The sequence below is a fragment of the Loxodonta africana genome, chromosome 27, assembly GCF_030014295.1.
Source record: "Loxodonta africana isolate mLoxAfr1 chromosome 27, mLoxAfr1.hap2, whole genome shotgun sequence".
Lineage (NCBI taxonomy): Eukaryota > Metazoa > Chordata > Mammalia > Proboscidea > Elephantidae > Loxodonta > Loxodonta africana.
The window spans coordinates 23,261,979-23,285,523 of record NC_087368.1 but is presented as its reverse complement, the minus strand read 5'-3'; the positions used below and the strand labels follow the sequence as shown (position 1 = coordinate 23,285,523).

The 23,545-nt window shown below is 40.9% G+C and overlaps 1 protein-coding gene across 1 annotated transcript in view; it reads right to left on the bottom strand.

Annotated features, from left to right (window-relative positions):
- Positions 1 to 410: 410 nt before the first annotated feature.
- NR1D2 (nuclear receptor subfamily 1 group D member 2) overlaps positions 411 to 23,545 on the bottom strand; it is a 35,733-nt gene continuing 12,598 nt past the window's right edge. The window contains exons 4-8 of the mRNA XM_064277362.1: positions 22,618 to 22,762; positions 19,123 to 19,748; positions 17,091 to 17,276; positions 14,859 to 15,069; positions 411 to 3,659 (exon numbers count right to left, since the gene is read on the bottom strand). Coding sequence (XP_064133432.1) covers positions 3,463 to 3,659; positions 14,859 to 15,069; positions 17,091 to 17,276; positions 19,123 to 19,748; positions 22,618 to 22,762 — 1,365 coding nt within the window. The 3' untranslated portion in view covers positions 411 to 3,462. The remainder of the gene's footprint in view (positions 3,660 to 14,858; positions 15,070 to 17,090; positions 17,277 to 19,122; positions 19,749 to 22,617; positions 22,763 to 23,545) is intronic.

Here is a 23,545-nt window from a genome sequence, read left to right as displayed (position 1 = left end):
GACCTGCTTATACACGTTATAAAGAGACCTTACCAGATACAGTGAACCACTGCTCAGTCGGGGTTTTAGAAAAGAGCAGTAGTCCTTGCTGGAATCTCTGAACTCTAAAATCTTCTTTAAAAAAAGAAACCTGCATATATAGATTCCTCAATACTGAGCCAGAGATCTACATGAGAGGTCATCTTATGCCCATAACTCAGTTAGTTAAACTATAAATGATTTTACAAAAATGTTGAAATAGAAAGCCACCAAAAACCCACATTTGGTTAGAAATAATATTTATTATCACCCCCCCCCCCATGTACAGGTTACTTTTGGGAAACATGGGGATGTTATCCATGTCCTTATCAATTACAGTTTGTAGAAAATGAACTTAATTCATATGCTCTCAACAATATATTTCTACTTTCTTTTTTTTTAAACAACAGCCATTTTATTTTTCCATGTTAGTTCAAGAATAGGTTCAAGTTTCATATTTTGGATCAAATCAAGACGATCTTTGTAAGTAACAATTTCCTGACAAAGCCCCTCCCCCCACCCCTAAAAAAAAAAAAATTCTATATTCTAAGTGATAAACTCTTCTTGTACATTCAGCAAACTTTATATTGGAAAAGAAAAAGAGCAACTGAGATAGGTATTTATTTTACTTTCGTGCATGGTAATAAATTCAGCCGAGCTTCTACACTTTGCAATGATGTTTGTCTAAAATAAATCATACGGTTCATTTTATTACAATGGTAATTTCTTGAAATGTAGATAGATATGAAGGCTATACACTTAATCCACGGAAATTCCCTTCTAATTTTTTAATCTGTAATTAAACCATCGCCATAAGGAAAAGCAGCATCCCAAGAGCTGGTTCCCTTTTCCCTCAGCTATTTCTCTCTAAATGCTTGAATCCTCTCTCAGATCATGTAACGAGATACATTAAAAGCACAGGGAAAAAAAAAATTTTTTTTTTCACTTGCTGACATAATGCCCTTAAGTTTGCTGACATAATGCCCTTACTTTAACTTTGAAATGTAAAATGAGTTAAAGCTTCACTTAATTTGTACAGTACATGTACTCACCACTCGACAGTGTCTCCCCAACTCACAAGTTTCCTCACTAAGTTTATAACCAACGACTCAACCAACGAATGTGCTTGTAATATAGGCTGCTGGCTTAACTTGAGAAGTTTTGATATTGGGCTATTCTCAGAGATAGAAATGCTATGAGAGGCATACGAATTATTAATTTTGTTTCCCGTTATCCACGGGAAGAATTTACTCAAAATTTTATAAGACAAAATGCGGATCTGTGTACTTAGATATAGCTGTATCCGTGTATATACTGAACCTAATGGAAGTTTCGTAAGCAACGCTAGCATAGCTCTGATTACACGTTCCTAAAGACCTAGTAATTGTTTTAAAGATACACGTTATAAAGAGACTTACGCAAAAGGCAAAAATTAAGGATTGACATGATCTTTGAGGTTTTTCAATATTACTTCAAAAAGCTGTTTCTATCTCCCATACAACAAAACTATGCATTTGTTTATCATAGGAAAAAAAATTATAAAAAGATAATGCTATCATGTAAAGAATTCACGAAAACTATGCTGAATATCCCATAAAAGTGAGACCTACTTAAGGAAAATCACAAGGATGGTGTCCACCATATCAGAGACATCACCATCATCTTTCCTCTTTCATGATGAGAGGGTTTAACTTTTTTTTTTAACTGACTTAACTAGTGCCACAGAAATTCAAGTCCCAGTAGCCACAAGTTTAGCAAGATTACAAAATAAGACAATTCTGCTCAAATGTCATGAAAGTTAACAAGCTTAGTAAACTGGGTTCTTTTCATTTTTGTAATTTTATGTCATCAAAAAATTATACAGAAGGCAATCTTTGCCCCTCCAAAAAACCTAATTAATTGTTATTTTCCAGGGAAACAGAGAAATGTATATAAAATTCTCAACTTTGGTTAATTTCTCCAACTGTCATCAACAGAGGTTCATTTTTTCTGTTTAATAAACCCCAATATTAGAAATGTGGATGAGATGTACTTGACTCTCCCATTTCTAAGTCTGTAGGTCACACACTAAATGATTTTTCAAATTATAAATTAAACCTAATTTGACAAAATCCCTGTAGTATCACTCAGGGGGAAAAAAAGCGGACTCAAAATACACATACACACACGTGTGCGTGGGCGCACACACGTGCCAACGTGTTAAACACAGTTTTCTTAAATATTGATTAGGTCTCCAAAAAGAATCAAAATTCCTCCTCACCAAGCTGCAGCATGTGTATACGGGGCCACAATGCAACCATTTTTTTCTAGCACAAGGTAAGAATCTGAACGAACTTTTAAACAGCTAGTACCTTGAACAAATTATTTTACCGAGATGAACTTTAAAATACACATATTTTAACATTTGGATTCGACTGCTTGTTGCACTTTTACATTAACTGTGGCTTAAATTAACAAAAATAGAGCATAAATTCAGTATTCTACCATCTAAACATCTTGAAGCAATGGTCATGTCCTCAACAGGTAAAATGCACCTAATTTGGGTCTTTTGACACCTTTTAAGTTTATTGTATGATAAATTTCTTCACAGTTTAAAATATTGTGAAGAGATATATTTATGTATAACTATATTCACATACATATTATGTACACATTATGTACCCATAAACACTGAATATGTGTCAGGAGGATATCCCACACCTATGCAGGAAACCTGAATAATAGATGGGTGTGGGTCGTGAAATGATTCCCCAAAAATGCTCACAAGTAAGAAAAGAATATTATGGATAATTATAACAAAAATTTCACCTTATTTACATAGTGCCTATCTCCCAAGAGGTAAATATGCTTTATAGACGTGTTTTCGTATTTCTGTGAGCTGGGGCATCGGGAACACGATCAGTTCTTACTTTCCGCAACCGAGTAGCCTGCCCAGGATCACACACTTTAACAGTGACAGAATAAAATGAGACGTCTCCTAACTCCCCAAGTCCCCCATTACCAGGTCAGATGGTCTTACGGTGAAGCTAAGGTTTCCATCATTTACCAGAACTTCTAAAACCTTTAACCTAAACTTTCTAAGTCCTCCTATACTTTGTGATTGTGCGTTTTATTCGTACCACAGGGAGATCAAAATGATTTTTGGTTTTTGGCAGATGAAAAAGTCTGTAACATTCAGTGTGATTATAATTCAGTGTAACTTCTCCAGTTTAAGTGCGACACAGCTGATTGGTCTATCGGGCGACGCAGTCGGTGGGCGTCTGGTCATGGCGGGAAGAGTTCTCAGTCCAAACAGCTACTGCATGCTGACAGAGAGAGCCTATGATCTCGCAACGTCTCAGAGGTCTTCTCTATCTCCACATATGGGATACACATATAAATAAGCATTTTAGCACAAGAGGTACAGGTACCATGAATCAGTTCGTGTTTGAACGAACAAAGGCCTTAGGGGTGAACTTTAAAGGCCAAGAGCTCCTCAGAGTGCATGTTGTTTAAAGACCGCAGGTCTGGCAACTTGAGAAGAAGTTTTGTAAAAATAGAGGCCTCATTTGGATGGTTTTTCATGATTAAAGTCCTCAATGCACGGATAAGCGTCTCCTGCAAAGCCTCCACGGAGTTGACGTTTTCTATCCCAGATCGATCTAATGGGGAGAAAAGAATGGAGAGATGTGACGGCCGTTTTCAATACGCTATTATTAACATTAAATATAGGCACAGTTTTTGCTCATCAGTCTCACTTACGACTCCAAAACAAGGTCTGATACGGTGGAACAAACGCAAAAAACAACTGACAACATTTTAAAAATCCCCACTGTGAATTTTTAAGCTATATCATATATTCTGAAGCACAGACATCATGTATCACACTTGAAAAATCGGAATTCTTTGGTGCTTAGGTATTTTTGTTCACAAAAACTAGAGGTTCTGATTTTTTAAATTAGCTATCATCTACTGATTTCACCTGCTTCTAATTGGCAAGATAATGTAGTCTAAAAATTTACTTTATAAGAAATATGTCCACATTTGTATGTTACCACGTGTGGTAGAGGAGCCCCAGTGGTGCAGTGGTTAAAGCACTCAGTTGCTAACCGTAAGGTCAGTGGTTCGAAACCACCAGTGGCTCCACAGGAGAAAGATGCCAGCAGCCTGCTTCCATAAAGATTTACAGCCTCGGAAACCCTATGGGGCAACTCTACTCTGTCCTATAAGGTCGCTATGAATCAGAATTGACTCAAGGGCAGTGGGTTTGGATTGTTTTTTTGCATTATGTGTGGTAGGCAGCCTCTAACATGGCCTCATCCTAGTATTTACACCCTCGCGGAATCTCCTCTTGAGTGGGCTAGACTTAACTACTTGCTCCTAATAAATAAAACATGCAGAGGTGACAGGATGTCACTCCTCAGATTAGTGTACAGAAGAACTGTGGCTTCCATCTTAGCTGCTCTCTCACTTACTGACCCTTGAGAAAAGTAAGCTGCGATGTAAGCTACCCCATGGAGAGGCCCACGTGGTAAGAAACTGAGGGTGGTCTCCAGCCAACAACCAGCAAGGAACTGAGGCCTTCAGCCCAAAAGCTTGCAAGAAACTGAATCCTGCCAACAACCACGTAAGTCTAGACGCTGATCCTTTCCCAGTCAAGCCTTCAGGTGAGACCACAGCCCTGCCCAACAGCCTGATTACTCGTAAGAGACTTTAAGCTAGAAGCACCCATCTACACCACAGCCATTCTCCCACTCCTCTGAAACTGTGGTATGATAAATATTTGTTTTTAAGCCACTAGTTTTGGGATAATTTGTTATACAGTAATAACTCTTTCATTACCATTAGGTTAACGGTATACCAGCCGATTCTTAGATCTCAGAAGTAAGACATTGTTCCAGTTCTAATGCATTTAGCATCAAGGTGGGTCCCTTTCAAAATGGATGAAGCTCAGCAGACGGGAGCTGGGGCCTCACTGTTGTGTAGGTTGAGCATTCTATTAGGTGATGCCTCCTGGATGTGTTAGTTTTGTAAGCTTTTGCCTTTTTTCCCCCTTATTTCTGTAAGATAAGGCTTGCAAGCCTAATTATGGCTTTCCTGTGTGATAGTTAGGGAGCCCTGATGGGTTAGTTCTGGTTTTTCTGTGTCATATTTGGAAAGTAACCTAATAGAAAGGCGCCTGCAAAAAAATTATTTACCTAGCTCTCATCGGTATATTGTCACACCACAGATCGGTGGCACCACAGTGCCACTCACCTCATTGCTGGCTTGTATTACCAGATCCTATGTCTCAAAATCCATTATTACCAACCAAAAATTTAAATACATTCACTTAGTAAGTATGCATTCCAATACTGAAAACACCTGCCATCAAAAAAAAAAAAAAAAAACTGAGAAAAAATGCAGTAATGAAAGGAATAATACATCATGCAACTTCACTGTACTAGTTATAGTACCCTGAATTCACATTCATTTAGCATATTTTGTTTATTAAACTCATCATACAAAATGTTAATATCATGGATTGAATTGTGTGGCAAAAAAAATCACGCTGAAGTCCTAAGCCCTGACCTGTGAACGTGACCTTGTTTGGAAATAGTCTTTCTTTGAAAATATCATCAGTTAAGGGGTCATCCTGGAATAGGGTGGATCCCAAGCCCTTCTGAGCGATGTCTCACAAAAGGGAAGAACCGACATGGAGGCGGAGTCAAACAGGGAGAAGGTGCCATGTGGGGAGACACCTACGAACAGCAGAAGAGCACCAAGGGCTGCCGGCAGCCAGCAGCAGCTAGGAGAGGCCTGGGACAGGTCCTCTCTCAGGGCCCTCAGAAGGAATCAATACGGCTGATACCCTGGCTTGGACTTCCAGCCTCCTAAACTGTGAAATGACACATTTTTTTTATCTAAAAGCCACCCAACTTTGTGATATTGTGTTATAGCGGCCTTAGGAAACTGTTAATAAATTAGTGATTTAGCATGAACCAGCAATAAAGTATCTTTAAAAAAAATTTAAAAATGGGAGCCCTGGTGGTGCAGTGCTTAAGAGCCCAGCTGCTAACCCAAAAGTCGGTGGTTCGAATCCACCAGCTGCTCCTTGGAAATTCTATGGGGCAGTTCTATTCTGCCCTATAGGGTCACTATGAATCGGAATCAACCCAATGGCACAGGGTTTGGTTTTCTGGTATCTGAAAATTAGCCAAGCCTATGTAGTTTGCGACCACCACCTGTCTGCCAGTTTGTCATACTGAGGTGGCTTGTGTGTTGCCATGATGCTGGGAGCTATGCCACCAGTATTTTAAATACAAGCAGGGTCATCCACGGTAGATAGGTTTCAGCAGAGATTTCAAACTAAGACTCAGAAGAAAGGCCTGGCAATTCACATTCAAAAATTAGCCAATGGATCACAGAATATTGTTCGGGGCTTTAACTCACTTACTTTGGATGTGTCATCAGGAGGGACCAAACACTGGAGGATATCAAGTTTGGTAAAGTAGAGGGACGGCAAAGGCAAGGGAAGCCTTTGATGAGATGGATGACACAATAGCCCCAACAACGGACTCAAACTTACCAACTAATAAAGGTGGCACAGGGCCAGGCAATGATTCGTTCTACCATGAGTCAGAGCTGTCACACCCAACAATGCAGCTTGCCCAGGGACTTTTGCCATCAGTAAGGGTTATATCTCCTCCCTTCGCCAGAGGAGGCAGTAACACACAAGAAATATCCAATGGCCTCCATTACAGACAGGTTCTAATTGATGGAAGACTTACAAGGAAGCAAATTCTCTAGCCATTCATGCCTGTTTTTGTATTTTATAATGAGTTTGAGAAGGTCTTATATTAAAACCGGTAAATGAAAAAGGTCACGTGCAGTGCAAGCACTTAGAACAAGAACTAAAATTTAATAGTAACAGGCAAAAAAAAAAGTTTATCTCTAAATGGTGAAAACAAGTTTATCTTATATTTAACAAAATTGGGATTATTATTCCAACTATGTCATAATTCTCACAGGACAAGAAACAACTTGAATGCTAACTAATGGTTTGGGAGTCACAGCTTTTCATACGAAATTGCTTTATGGACAAAAGATTTTTTTTTCCTTTGGCCACACAAACACACTTAAAGCATTCCAGTAATGCTTCCAAGAGTCTCTCTCATCCTTTACATTCAAGTAATTGCTTTTTACCACGTTCTTATAATTCATTAATTCACTTACCAAACACTCATTGGATGTATGTACTAATTACTGTTCTAGCTGCTAGGGAATTACCAAAAAAACAAACAAACAAACAAACCTGTTGCAGTTGAGTTGATTCCAACTCATAGTGACCCTTTAGGACAAAGAACTGCCCCATAGGGTTTCCAAGAAGCTGCTGGTAGATTCGAACTGCCAATCTTTTGGTTAGCAGCTGAGCTCTTAGCCACTGAGCCACCAGGGTTCCACTAGGGAATTGGCACTGAGCAAAACAAGTCAAAATTCCTTCCTCCGGGGAACTTATATTTTGGCAGAAGAAAATAATTGGTGTGCATCACATTATAAGCTATTTATAATACCATCAACAGGGAGAGAAAAACAGTGATCCCCCAAAATAAAATAATCTAGATGGGCAAAGAAAGAAGCCAGTGGTAAGAGGGGAAGAATGTTTCAGTGGGAACTACTATTACAAGTGGTCGGGGTCCTCCAGTGATAACTTTGTGTCTGGATAACCGTGCTTCTCTATACAACTCATAACTTTGGGGACTCGGATGTTTACACATGTAAACCTTACTAAATGTTTCTAAAACCTCCACTTTTCAAGCCATCATCTTCACAATTTCAAGACCAAGGGAGCTAACTACAAATCTGGATAGATCATAAACAACCACCTTCTGGAGACTTTTAGCGAAATGCACGGAATCAAGCAGAAATGTGTCTTTTAAACAGTGCACTGAGTCTCACCACTACCTGTACGGTCTAATTTACAACATCTATATTCTTCTTTGGAAGCCCTGGTGGCAGAGAGGCTGCTAACCAAAAGGTCAGCAGTTTGAATCCACCAGGTGCTCCTTGGAAACCCTATGGGGCAGTTCTACCCTGTCCTATAGGGTCACTATGAGTTGGAATCGACTCGGCAGCAATGGGTTTTGTTTTGTTTTGTTTTATCTTTCTACTTTAGGTGGTTCTTTCTCCCACTCCCAAACCTGTGCTCCTCAACAAATCTTCTTTAATGGAGATTTACAGCCTCATGGATGGAAGTTAAATTCTTTCAGTAAAAACTACAATGGAGGCAATCAAAATCCCCATCTAGGTGAGCCCTGATCTCAGGCCTACATGCCAGTCCCTGATAGTCACTGGAAATGACTGTTGTCACTTCACACAATCTGTTTGAAAAAGAACTCGTCAGGATTCTTTCAACCTCACGGGCAATCATCGTCTTTGAGATTTTTCTCTCCCTCAACATCTAGAGCTATTCTGTTAACAAGGGTGCAGTGGAAAGCTCTGAAGCCAGGCTGATGGGCGCTCAAATACCTGCTCAGCCAATTATTAAAAATGTGACCTTGGGCAAATTATTTAACACCTCTGTTCCTCAGATTCCTTGCCTGTATTTCCGAAGATAACAAGTCCTAGCTCCCATTAAAGGTCTGTTGTGAGGATTAATTGTATAATGAGATCTAGAAATTGACTAGTACTTCTTCTGACAAGAAAAAAACGGTAGATTCCAAAGAAAACAAAAAGCTACTTTAAATATGAAGAGAACTAAAATGTAGCATAACAGAAAGGGAGAATGAAGAAAACCAAAGACACAAGGGATAGATTAATCCAAAGGACCAATGGACCACAACCACCACGGACTCCACCAGACTGAGTCCAGCACAACTAGATAGTGCCTGGCTACCACCACTGACTGCTCTGACAGGGATCACGATAGAGGGTCCCAGACAGAGCTGGGGAAAAATGTAGAAAAAAATTCTAATTCACACACAAAAACAATAAAAAACAAAAATCCAGACTTGGTGGCCTGACAGACTAGAGAAACCCCAAGAGTATGGTCCCTGGACACCCTTATAGCTCAGTAATGAAGTCGCTCCCAAGGTTCACCCGTCAGCCAAAGATTAGATAGGCCCATAAAACAAAATGAGATTAAACGGACATACAAGCCCAGGGGCAAGGACGAGAAAGAAGGAAGGGACAGGACAGCTGGTAATGGGGAAACCAAGGTCAAGAAGGGGAGAGTGTTGACGGGGTTGGCAACCAATGTGTGTATTGTTTAACGAGAAACAAGTTTGCTCTGTAAACCTTTATCTAAAGTACAATTAAAATTTTAATTAAAAAATAAAATGTAGCTTAATTCTAAGCAATTAATAGAGAATATAAAAAAACTCAGCTGTTATCCGATGCTAGGAACATTCCCCTTCAGGTGGCACACATTTAGGACAGAGATTTACATCCCCTTTTCTGCCATGTCCACTGTGTGGTTCCACAGTGAAGGCTATCTGCATGATCACAGTACTGTAAATGCTGCGTTTTTATCTTCAACTTTTAGAATCAACCAAACAATAAACTAAACATGGAAAACCACCAGTTATAAAACAGAACGTACATGCTATAATTCACGACGATGTAAAACAAACAGTATAGTTAAAGAAGCCAGGATATGGAAGGACGATACTGTCTCCCGTATCATGAGATTCTACCTAAAGTGTCCAAAACAAATTACATAAAATTGAAAGACCAAAGAAGGTGAGTATATTAGAGTTATTGATATAAAGTAAATGAAAAACAAAACAAAACTTCAGAGGGAAAAGTAAGTATTTTTATCAGTTTTATCTACTAAATAAAAAGAGATATAAGCAACCATCAGAACAATTAAAAAGACAGATGGCTAGAATCAAGTTCTCTGAAGAATGGAACCGGGAGTAGAGAAAGGAAGGAATTTTATACCCTACTCAAGTTTTTATATTTTATTTTCCTGTCTAGATTTTTAAATTAACAATAGTCCTTTTTAACTGATATTTAAATCTGATATGAAAGCTATCATATATGTAAGCGAAAAGAACGTGTTACTTAAAAAATGCATAGGTTCGTGCATGTACGTGTGTGTGCTTATGTAACTTCATATATGCTGCTCTTAGGCTGTGGAATTGGCCCCCGACTCATGGTCGTGTACAACAGGATTGAACCATTGTGATCCACAGTTTCCAGACTGATTTCCAGAAGCTGATCACCAGGCCTTTCTTCCTAGTCTTAGTCTGGAAGCTCCAATGAAACCTGTTTAGCATCACAGCAACACTCAAGCCTTTACTGACAGATAAGTGGAGTGGTGGCTGTGCGTGAGATGCACTGGCCAGGAACTGAACCCGGGTGCCCAGCATGGAAGACAAGAATTCTACCACTGAACCACACCACTGTCTTCATATATTTAAGGGAAAAAAAAAAACAGTTGCCATCAAGTCAGTTCTGACTCGCGGAGACCCCATGTGTTACAGAGTAGAACTACTCCATAGGGTTTTCACAGCTGTAATCTTTAAGGAAGCAGATCCCCAGGTCTTTCTTCCATGGCACCGCCGGGTGGGTTTATACTGCCAACCTTCAGGTCAGTAAAAAAAAAAACAAACCCATTGCCGTCAGGTCGATTCAAACTCATAGCAACCCTACAGGACAGAGTAAGAACTGCCCCACAGGGTTTCCAAGGAGCGGCTGGTGGACTCAAACTGCCAACGTTTGGCTAGCAGCCAAGCTCTTAACCACTGCCCCATCAGGGCTTTAGATTCGTAACCGAAAAACCAAACCCAGTGCCATCGAGTCGATTCTGACTCATAGCGACCCTACAGGACAGAGCAGAACTGCCCCCATAGGGTTTCCAAGGAGCGCCTGGCAGATTCAAACTGCTGACCCTTTGGTTAGCAGCCACAGCACTTAACCACTACGCCACCAGGGTTTCCAAACCCACTGCCACTGAGTCGATTCCGACTCATAGCAACCCTATAGGACAGAGTAGAACTGCCCCACAGGGTTTCCAAGGAGTGCCTGGCGGATTTGAACTGCCGACCTTTCGGTCAGCAGTCAAATGCTTAAGCCACTGCGCCGCCAGGGTTCCTTTGTGGACAAGTGCAAATGGTTTGCAACACCCAAAGAACTTCTTCATATGCAGATATAATAAAAATGAGAATGTATTATACTCTTTTATAATCAGTCTTTTCCACTTAATATTTCAAATACAGTCATGTGTCACTTAACGTCCACGATACGTTCTGTGAAATGGGACGTTAAGTGATTTGGACACTGTGCAGCACCATACAGTCACACGCCACGTAACGTTTGTTCGGGCAATGTCCAACCACTTACACATCCGTGGTACACATGCGTGGTCCCATGAAGTTATAAAGCACCAAGAGGAGGAGGAACCTGCGCCCCTTCCCCACAAAAGAGGGAAGGAGAAAGGCTCATGGGGAAGGAAGAGGGCGGGAAGTGTGGGGAGGGGGCGGCAGGCCAGGCCTGTGCCTGAGTGAGCAAGTCAGTGGCAAGCTGAGCAGGATGAGGCTCAGAAAGAGACGTGTGTATATACCGTATTTTTATGCAAATGCCGCACGCACCTTCTTCATTTGTTTACCTACTGTGCCCTCCCCTCAGCTAGGTATGTTTGTAAACACGACTATACCAATTTTTTTTTTTTTTAATAGCAAGGGCACTGACAAACGTAGAAAGCACACGCTGTTTGTGTAAAAATATAGTAATATGGTATGCACACAACGTCCAAATCACGTAACGTCCTATTTCCCAGAAAGTATCTTGGACATTAAGCAACACATGACTGGAAGCCTTTCTCCTTCCCTCGCTCCTGCGGGGGCTTCTCCTCCTCCCAGCGCTGTATAACCTTGTGGGACCACGGACATGTATGTAGTCAGATGCTGCCCAAACAGATGTTATGGGGCACATGGCTGCATTTTTCCATGTACCATACATCATATAAGCAAGTGAATGGATAAATCAATGGGCAGATAAGGGGCCCCTAATGTTAACAGTGATTTTCTTTTGGTGGTGATATGTTAATCTTTATTTTCACCTTAATATGTTCTAATTTTTAAAGAACCCATACTGGTTTTTTTCCTCTAATACTTTATTATGTTTTCGGTGAAAGCTTACACAGCAAAATAGGTTCCCATTCAACGATCTCTACACAAACTGTTCCGTGACACTGGTTACATTCTTCACATGGTGTCAACATTCTCATTATTTCCGTTCTGGTTGTTCCCTTTCAGTAACCTAGTTTCCCTGCCCCTCTACCTTCTCGTCTTTGCTTCGGAGTAACTGTTGACCATTTGGTCTCATATAGGTGATTTTTTTAAAGGAATGCAGTACTCACAGGTGATATTCTTATGAGTCAAACTGTTATTTAACTAAAACCTGACCCCTCAGGGTAAAGTTTCTGTTCAAGGTTTAAAAAGTATCTCAGGACAACCATTTTGGGGATTCCTCCAGTCTCAACCAGTCCAGTAAGTCTGGATTTCTTAAGAATTTAAGGTTAAAAAAAACCACATTATTCTCATAATCAGAAAACAGAAACAAAACTTTTTCTAAAGCAGGTGAAAACAACACAAAAATCATGTTTCTGGTAGAAAATATAAATGAGGTGAGTAGCACAGTCCATGGCAAACAGTTCCGTTTCGCCCCTTTCTCCCTGACTTCTTACTCTGAACTATCTCTGGGACATAGCCCCTTCTTCATCTCCCCCGACACAACCTAGTTCAATAGAGTTCATTCCACTGCTTCGTTATCGCGTATTATTTCAACAGCCTCTCAACCTGACTCACCAGCCCTAATGACTCAACCATGATAAAAACGTAGACTTAAGAGTAAAGCATCGCTCTGTTCATGCCCAACCATTCCTCTACTTAAGAAGTTACACTGACTTTCTGCTGCTCCATATCTCCGGTAATACTTCCCTGCTTAGCTCTCATAGCTTTCGTTCTATAACCTGGTCACCCCCTAACTCGCGAGCCTCTTGTCCCGCTCCTCCCGATGTAACTCCAGGTTCTGACCACCTGGCCCTCCCACTATTTTATCTCATGGCCTCCCATGCCTCTCCATCTTCTCTTCACCAAAAAAAAAAACAACCTAACAATCCATCCTTCAAATTCTAGCTCCACATCTGTCTTGCCCACAAAGCCTCCTCAGGTGGCTTCATCTTCCTTTCTGTACTTAATTCAGTCAGAGCCACACAGCTGAACACCACAAAGCTTTTTATGTTAGCTCTGTCTCTTCAAATTGAACGTAAACGCTTTGAGAGCAAGCTTGTGCCTTCATGCCCTTTTTGTCTCCACCCAGCACCTTTCGCCAGGTAAAGAAATTAACAAGTATTGATTCTTTGGTTTCACAGTAATAGATTTATCAGTCTGAGGTCACCTCCAACCAGTATTAACTACTTATCCAGAAACTCTGCAAATTGGCAGGCAAAGTGTGAAAGGCACTATAAGGTTACTAGGCAAACACAGCCCATACTATTCCCACGTCGTAAATTCATTTTTAGCTACCTAGGTAGAGATAGTCAGAAGAAGTACCATTATCACGCTCCAAAATGTCCCAAGTCTTTCTTTATACCACTGATGTATGTGTAGACCCTCTAAGATATACAGTGAACTTGCTCTCCTTCAGAGTTATTTATCGTTTAGCCACATAATTAGGGCACATAACTTAAACTTTATAACTTTACACAGTAGGAAGCACTTAAATAGGAAACTAAAAACAAGTCATAACAAAATACTGTAAAATTCTCAGCAAATGTTTTAAAACAGTAATAACCTAAAAATGGGTGGCACTTGCTTGGGTGTCCCTAGGAAAGTCATTGGGTCTCAATTTGCTATTGACAGCAACAATCTCTGCCTTCACGGCTACTGTCTGAGTTGAACTGCTTGGGTAAGAAATAACTGCAGTAAAAGCAACTAGGGTCACGTTATAATGTGCGTATGAGAAACTGACTTGAACTGTAAACTTTCACTTACAGCACAATTAAAAACAAATAAAAAAAAAATAGGGGCAGGAATCTTGGGAAACACCATTGGTGACTCATACAAATAAACATCAGATGTCAGGGCTCAAAGATCTTAGTCATTCACTCACAGAGTGACTGAGTATTCTGTGCTAGACACCACGGTAGGCTCACACAATGCAAACCATTCATGTGACAAGATGAGAAAACCGAGACCCAAAAGGATAAGATTACCTACCCAAGTCACAGAGAAACTGCAGAGGCAGAGCTGGGCTAAAGCCTACAACTCAAAATACACTGATCTTTGTAACAAACCTAATACCTCTTGACACTTCTGCCATTTTTGAGTAGCTCATATTATATTTCGGAGCCCTGGTGGCACACTGATTAAGAGCTATGGCTGCTAACCTAAAGGTTGGCAGTTCAAAGCAGCCACTTCTTGGAAACCCTATTGGGCAGTTCTACTCTGTCCTATACGGTCGCTATGAGTCAGAATCAACTCGGCAACAGTTTGTTTTGTTTTGTTTTAATATATATTTTAGTTAAAGCTAAATTCATACTAGTATCACCTGCCTGGAGTTATACAATTTTTCCAAAATTAAGTCCACGAAGAAATGGTTTACACTCTTAAAAAATTATGAACAAAAGCGAAGGACTGAGAGTGGTAAACCCACACCCAGGTCTAAACATTATTTTATCATCACAGCACTTTGGACTTTTACTATCATGGTGGAAAAAAAAAAAATTACGTAAAAGTAATAGGTTCCCATAATTGAGCATCTTCCTTAAGGCCTTCTCCCTTCTCTACGGCTTGCTGGAACCTCGTCAAGTACCACCTTCTCCCCTGTTGGTTCCACATTCTAGGTGTCCCCCAGTTCCGAACCAGCCTTCTTACCTGCCGACACCAGGACAACTGCTGTAAACAAACTCATCTCTTCATCACTCAGTTGGAGGGCATTCAGCTTCTCACTAAACTCAAACATAGAGTTGAGTAGGTCCCCCGCTCCCATCGAGTGCAGAGCATCCACGCTATACTTCTTTCCACTTAAAAAGGTGACAGTACGCTCCTTTGCATCAAATAATGATGCAAACCGCACCATTAAAACCTGGAAAAAGAAAAGACTTCAATGTATTTCAATACGCTCAATAATAACACTGAAGACAGAGCTCAGTATTCAAGTCAATTAATAAACATCCTACATAGAAAAGAAAGTTGTAAAAAAAAAAAAAACCTAAGCTTATTTTTACCCAGGACCACTTTCTTTGGATAAAGTCTTTACACCAAAGCAATAAACAGGCCAAGAACATCAAAAGAAACTCCAGCCACCAGTGGTGGAATACCTGAGTCCTGTGGTCCCCTGAAGCTCTATTAGTAAAGATTCTGAATGCGAATACAGAATTAAAGTAGGCAATAATGCCAAGAAGCTTGACACTGAGTCCTGGCACAAAGAAACTCTTTAGGCTGCCAAGTACCTCACAGGGTCTCTAAGCCCTGGATAAAAAGAGCAGCAGTGCAATGCACAGCAACACCTGGAAATATTAAAACACCAAATACAGCCAAAGCAACACACCAGATGGACTCTAATAGACTATTCAAGAACCTATAACCCAAAGAGACTGTATACAAAGAAAACTATGACAATAAAAGTGTCCTAAACGCCAAATTATAGGTGAAATCAAACCAAATCTTTCAATTATAGTTTGCTTATCTGTAGCACTTCCTCCATTATACTAAATGGTGGCATCTATGCCACACATTTCTCTCATAACCAGAGGAACATTGAATAAAAACGAAGATTTGTTCTACTCAAAAAAGAGTGAGCCTTCTATGAAAAATGAAGTTGGGGCTAATTCTAGAACACAGCTAAATGACAAGTGGGAAGAACACAAGTCTTGGAATCCGGGGACATGTGTTGCTCTCCTGGGCATGTCATGAATTTACTGGTCATCCAAGAAAGTCTCTTCACCTCTATGAGCCTTGGTTACCTAACGTCCAATACGAACGAAATAAAATGGATCACTACCGTCCCTTCTGCCTTTAAATCTTAAGTCTAATAATTTCCTTCCTGTAAATGGAAAACCCCGACCTACAGGTGCTTTTTACAGGTGCTACCCTTGAATTTACTCCACACCTGCCTTACTTATTAATATGGTTTGCTCTCTGTCCTAGCCTCTGGTCCCCAGAAAACAGAGCCCAAGGCCAAAGCTTCTACAGGGGTGGACACTGGCTCGGGTGAAAGCAGGCGTGAGGGAAAAAGAATAAAGCAGGGAAGGAGGGACAGCAAATATTCGGGGTATGTTGCTGAGCTGGCTACGACCTGATACCAAGAGCACCTGATGCTTCAATGTTGTGAAAATATCCAGGGAGAGCAAGTGAACATATATGCCCTGGTACCCCCGCTCCTGCCTCCTGCTGAACAAAGGTTCAGAGAGAGAGGTACAGCCCATCAGACATCAACTCCTCACCCACCACCCTGCATTTCTGGGTTGTACATGAGTGAGCTCTGAGCAGGTCCTGAGGTTTCTCGTACCTCAGCGGCAACAGGGAAGCCCTGGGGCAGACGGCACAGGAGAGGTCCTATCTGACTGTGTCCTACTCAAGTTGGCAGCACTGACTGCCCCAGGCCCGTGGCTGCCCCCAGCCCAGGCAGAATGCATTGCTGCCAGAGAAGCTGGGGTAGAAAAAGTAGCCAAAGGTCCTGGTGTGAGGCAAGGCCCCAAGGAACTGAGGTACCACATAAGAGGTATCTGATGTATTTCTAAAATATTCTATAATCTCCTACGACAAAACCACATTCTACTGGCCCTTCTTATTCTGTACTGAGCACCGTCAATGCCAGGCCAGGCTTTCAGTGGCTATCTAACACTCTGCAGAAACTGCAAAGTCCACACCTGAAAGCAATACTAGAACTTGGAAGTGGGTATGCTGGAGACACAGAGCACCTAGAGTTCAAGCCCCAGGTAATTCTGAACTTACCTGGTCTCTTCCCAAGATCCCAAGGTAGTCACTCTGCTGTTGGTAGTTTCAGTCTCTGGACTATAAACACTTATTTGAACAGAATAAAAATTTCCACGAAAATAAAATACCACATGCCCCGCACCCATATGCAAGATAAATAAAACATACCTCAAAAGTCCCAGCCTTTAAAAGGTTGACCTGGTCGTGCTGAGAGAGATCTCTGAACCCAGGAATCCGCTTTGCAAATTCCACCACTTCTTTCACAGCTGGGGTGAAGCTCATAGAAAATTCTTCCCAGATTTCATGCCCTGATTTATGAGGACCCACGTACGGAGACTTACTCATTGGACACACCTGGTATACACAAAACAGAAGCATTCTTAAATTGTAAGAGACGATAAAAATAGTTTCCAAAGCAGCGTCTCAACCATCAGAAACCCCCAAGGTGTAAACAATCCCCAACCACGAGTAAAATCTACTGATTTAAGCATTTGAGCACTTTCTCCATTTGCTACCTGCCTTACTATACAAAGACGTACAGTTACCTAATTTAAATAGCAATTCTGGCACTCTGCTTCCATAAAGATCCCAGCCAGGAAAACCCTGTGGAAAAGCTCTACGCCGTCACACACAGGGTCACAAGGAGTCAGAATCAACTCAACGGCGATGGGTTTGGTCTGCTTTGGGTGTAAGCAAAAATGCCATCTACAACAAGCTGTTTTTAAAAACTGCTGTACAGGTTTTAAGAGTTTATTTTGTAAACTGCCTCCTTAGGCTGGCATGTAGTGCTTTATGATTTTCAAAGTAAATTCACACATCTGTATTTGATTCTCAACTCTGTTGAATTTAGTTATGGCAGATGTTATAATGTCTAAGATGAGGATATGAGACTCTAAGAGGCTTAGCGACATATCCAACCACAGAAGTCACCAGCCTAAGGGCCTAGGACCCAAATCCACATTTAGTCAATATCTCGAGACTAACACTTTTTTTCTAAAATGGTGAAATTACAATGCTGTCATTTCCAAAAGGAAAGGAGAGCGATGTACCCCACGTTTTACAGAGGGGCACTGACCATTTATTAACAATGGGGTGACCACTGACCTCCGTATGTTCAAGTTGGAGACAATGACTGGAGAGACAAGGGGAGCCTTCTCAATGAGGCATTGTGGGGAGGACAGGAAGTCAGAAAAATGATAAGAAAACTAAAAAGACTATGAAACACGCGCCATACACTCTCTTAGTAAAATCAGCCTTTAAAGTCTTGCTATATCTATAGAAGAGCCCAGAATGGGATGATTCTGTAACTGTGGGTGGGGAGTATCACAAAAAAAGAACCTAAGGGCCTACAGATTTTTCCACTCTTAAGACAGCTACTGAGTCTAATAAAACATAAATAAGGTCACCTTTCAGATTCATGGAATCGAATAGTTGCAAAGAAAAAAAAAACTTACACAAAGATTGGGGTAGAGTTGCCTATTTTTGAAAAGCAAAAAAGGCTTTAGTTACCTGGCTGTAGAAAATACCAAGCACTATCAAGGAACCTCATGGTTTAAACTGGAAATGGTGTGGTGCTGCTGTTTTTGATGAAATTTTATTTGAATTATGAACTTTCATGTACAGTGTTCTGAGCATTTGATAAAAAAAAAACTTGAATGATATAAATAACACTAACTCATAGGATGAAGTCTGAGAAAATCCTTAAAAACCTGCCCGTTAAATTAAAATATTCTAAATTCCCAAACAACAAAACATCTGCGTTCTATATCCAAAGACCTTTTTTGGATTATAACCATTAAAGAAAACTCTTGACATAAAAATCAAAGAATTACTGACTGTGGCGAGCTACAAGATCAGCCCTTTGAGGAAATCCCAAAGCTACTAAGATACTGATTAATTAGAAGGCTTAAACATTTTGAAAGGGATTTCCAAGGATTCAAAGACCAATGCTGCATGATCCATATTTTATATAAAATCTGAACCCCAATCTTACTATCAATCACATCAACAGCTCTGTATAAAATCAGGTCACTCAGCAACTGATGTTTATTAAAATTACTTGACCGAAAATCTTGCATAAACTGATGCTGCACATCTCTTAGGTTTTCTGACCCGCCAAGCTGGTATATCCCCTGAATAAAAGAAAACTTCAAAGCGTTCCTTGATTCAAGGTGAGCAAAAAAAATTGATTTCACTATACCAGATGCACTCTCCCTCCAGTGTTGCACACGTAACTGTTCTTGTTCTCATTTTGAGAAAATCCATCTACCGGAACTCTATCACATACTCTTTGAGGGTAAGCGTTGGAGAAGTTCATACAATGTCCATTTGCAAGACAAATGCCATGCTTGTTCGGGTAATGCATTATGTTCCTCCCTTTGTATTGTCCATTGAGATGCTGCTGGCTCTCACTACAGGGAAAATGGCTGCTAAACCCACTGCCACAACGGTCATGATTTAAGTTATACTGCTCCAGTTTCTTGGGAATCCGTTCTCCTCTCTGGGGATGCACGGTCTCAGCTGAGTTTTCTCGTTGCTCTTGATTGTACATAAAGGTATCCTTGTGGGCTCTGGTCACCAGGCCAATCACTTCCTCCTTTGCAAAATCAGAAGAGGGAGAAGAGCTTTTGATGTGGTCTTGCTCCAGCTGAGGCTTGGGTCTCAGCTGTTCCTGGGCTGGTAAGGCTGTCTGTTCATGATGTTCTACTAACATGTCATTCTGCAAGTGACCACTGAACTGACTGTTCATCATGGTCTTCATCGCACTTTGCATTTCAATTAGCATCCTCTGTTTCTCACGCTTAGGAATACGACCAAACCGAACAGCTATTGAAGAAAAGGAAATTTAACATCAATATTCTGAAGTAAGACCTGTTAGTACCAAAGAATAACACAAAATTATCTCTGATAGGTATGGCCTCCAATCACACAAGTAAAGAATGTCTATATGCTTCTGGCCCCAATTATTCTAAACTTGCTGGTTATGTTTTTCAAAGCATCAAAGGGAATGAGGAATAGGAAACAGAGATTTTCCATTTTTCTCCCAAAACAAAGCTAAGGAGAAGGTCTCTCTCAGTTATAAGGTAAATCTAAGAAAGAAATGTGAAATTGACTAATGGAAACCATAGTCTGAGGCAGCCCAGCATTACTACACAGCACTTTATTAACAATGCCAAGGGCTCTGTTCTCAAGAAAGCATGTGGGATTCATCCACCCACGTCCATTTATGTTAACAGAAACTAAGGGTACAATCACTCCCTAAACAACGGACCCCTTGTCAATTCATTTTCGTATCCTTATTCTCAAGACCCAGTGGAAAAAAAAAAAAAAAAGACCCAACAGCTACTAAATGGGCTGTTTTCTTCTATTTCCGACCTCAACCCTTTCAAGACCCAAATTATTTTCTGCTTTGAATTTTTTGCTGATACCATGTGCTTTCATTAATGGAAGCATGCTCAATCATTAAGTGTTGTTGAAATTTTGGTAGGCAGTATGAATTTTTTTTTTGAACCCCCTCCAACAATACTACCCTCCAAGTCCCAAGGGATACACAGTGTCCCACTAATTCTACCCAACACCCCATAGGGTCCAGAGGGCCACACAGTGACCCAAAGCAGAATTCTCAAGATTTCTCTTTCTTCTACAAAAAACACACATGCCTCATACAACACCTTGTAGAAACTGTAATTTGCAGCACATGCCTGTTTTTTCAGTTTCCAACAGTCATAAAGGCCCCTTGCCTTATGGCAGCATGAACTGTCAGTGGGAAAGCAACCTCCCAATGAACCTGAGAGGCAGAAAAAGTGGGTGGGCAACTGTGTATCCCAATAGTCATGAAAAGGTTAAAAAAAAAATCCTTTAAAAACAAAAACCACAATCAATAAAAATGCAGTTGCTGGAAAATAAACTTGCTGTATTTTAGTCAATGAAATAAATAAAATGGAGATTGTTCATCCTCCATCCTTTCAGAAGCTGGTCATAGAATGTGTCCTGTTTTTAACAATCCTAACCCTTGAGTGGAAACCCTGGTGGCGTAGTGGTTAAGTGCTACGGCTGCTAACCACAGGGTCAGCAGTTCGAATCCGCCAGGTGCTCCTTGGAAACTCTATGGGGTAGTTCTACTCTGTCCTACAGGGTCGCTACGAGTTGGAATCGACTCAATGGCACTAGGTTTGGCTTTTGGTTTTGGAATCCTTGAGTAAAGGAGGCCTGGTGGTGCAGTGGTTAAGTGCTTGACTGCTAACCAAAAGGTTGGCGGTTCGAACTCACCAGCCGCTCCACGGGAGAAAGATGTGGCAGTCTGCTTTCTTAAGATTACAATCTTGGAAACCCTATTGGGCAGTTCTACTTTGTCCTACAGGGTCATTATGAGTCAGAATCGGCTGGACAGCAGTGGGTTTGGTTTTGAACCCTTGGAGGTAAGAAAAGGAAAGGCTCTTTCTGATCTAATGTTTACACAAAGATAATAACAATTCAATAGGTCCACCCAGTGAGAAAGCCTTGCTAATCTCACTGCAGCCTCTCCCATTATCACTACCAAAGATAATTCTATTGAGTCTCCCTGCTCTGCCTCCACTGCCTTCCCTTCACAAATGATTACCATCTTTACCCTTTGCAGCAGGCACAATATCCATCAACCTTGGATTAGCATTTCTAGTGCTATAAAAAAAAATTTTCAGGCAATTGAAAATCAAAACATCAACTGCGGAAAGACATTATTCAATACACTCTTTATTTCTCTATCAGTGAGACGCCAGAGTTAGGGTCACCTGAGGGACTGCTTAAATGACCTCTCCCAAGGTAAGTATCAGGCTCATTTTCAGCAATTCTTAATTAACCCCACTAGAAGAATCCCTCCGAAACCTGTTGTGTTACTTAGAACAAAATGAGACTCTCCAAAAATAACTTCCCTAAGCTCAAGAGAAGAATCAAGGCTTCCAAAGCCGTCATTCACAGATAATACTAGTAGTTGCACAGATTATCACAACCTTTTTGTTCCACGAGAACAGAGCATATCAGAACTGAGCAACCACCTCCACTCCAGACCCGAATGTTTCTCTCAGTTCTGCATCTCCTTCACACGCATTCATGATCTGAGCCCCAGAGGCCCACCATCATCTAAGGGCTGGGAAGTGAGAGAAATAATTCACGTAAGGAGAGGTGGGTTCCTCAGTAATGCTAAGAAATCAAGGGGAAAAAACCCAGGATCCCTATATCAAGAAAAACCCAATGTTCTAACAAGAGATTTAAATACCCGTTGCCATCGTGTCGATTCCGACTCCTAGTGACCCTATAGGACAGAGTACAACTGCCCCAGAGGGTTTCCAAGGAGCGGCTGGTGGATTCAAACTGCCGACCTTTTGGTTAGCAGCCAAGCTCTTAACCACTGAGCCACCAGGGCTCCCAACAAAAGATTTAGAGGGGAGAAAAAAGCTATTTAAATTTTATAGGGGGAAAAAAAAAACTATCTTTTTACAAAAAACAACAAAGAAGTTGATTCAAAAGCTGTTTCTGGGATGATGATGCTAAAATGTGACTTGAATGAATTAGGCATCAAAGAGCGTTTTTCTGAAATCGGCTTCACTCTCAGCACAGGAAGGTCCCTGGTAACTGGCTCCTCGCTCTGGCGTACTCTCAGGAATAAAAGTGGAGCTGGTGTGCTTTAAAAAGAGCACTCTTTAAACTAGGCACACACCATCTCTCGACATCCCGACAGACAGACACTTCTTGAAGCGACACTGCTGACATCTGTTCCTATTCATTCTCATTATGGAGCAGTTTTCATTCTTCAGGCACTTCTTATACTGGATGTTCTGCTGAATGCTTCGCCGAAAGAAACCCTGAGGACGAAGGGAGACAGACCTAGGCATTTAAAAACATCCAGAGGAACTCTTTATAAGCACCGCCCCAAGCCTGACTCTCCGGTATAGGACTAGGGAATCATTTTGGCTTACAACAGAGAGAAACATATTGACGCACAGAATTTAACTGGATTCTTACCAGTACCATTAAGCATCTACACCTGCTAGCCGAAGAAAACACCTCTCTCCTTTGAAGGTTCTCTGTACTTGACCCCCAAAGCACCCCTTTTACCTCACGTTACTCTGTTACCAGACCTGCCGACAGCCACATTTTCCATCTCATACTCTTCATCACCTACAAATTCTAAAGCTATTGAAATGTGAATGACTGATTCTAAAGAGCTGACAGTGAGAGGTATTCAGCAGCTATGATTCCCTCACTAGAGCTCCATGACTTTTTACATGAATAGAGCGTGGTCTTCCCTGGGTCATCACCTGCTGACATCAGCAAGACCTACTTACTTGGGCCAGATGTTCCTGGTTACATGTCAGCAACAGGTAAGTGTTATACTACATGGCCACAGACCAACTTATGTCCCAAGGCAAGACAATTCCAGAAGCTAGAGGGCTACAGCCAGCTGCCTTTAGTACAAAAAAACAATTTAAGTGCATGCTCTGTGATAGATCTTAAAGATCTCCAGCTTAATGGTTCCAGGGAGAACAGAAAACTCAAGACCACAATTACCAAAATAATGAAGACTGCGTTTTCCTTAAATAGCATTATTAATCATACGTTTCATAAATTTATGTTAAGTAGCTATG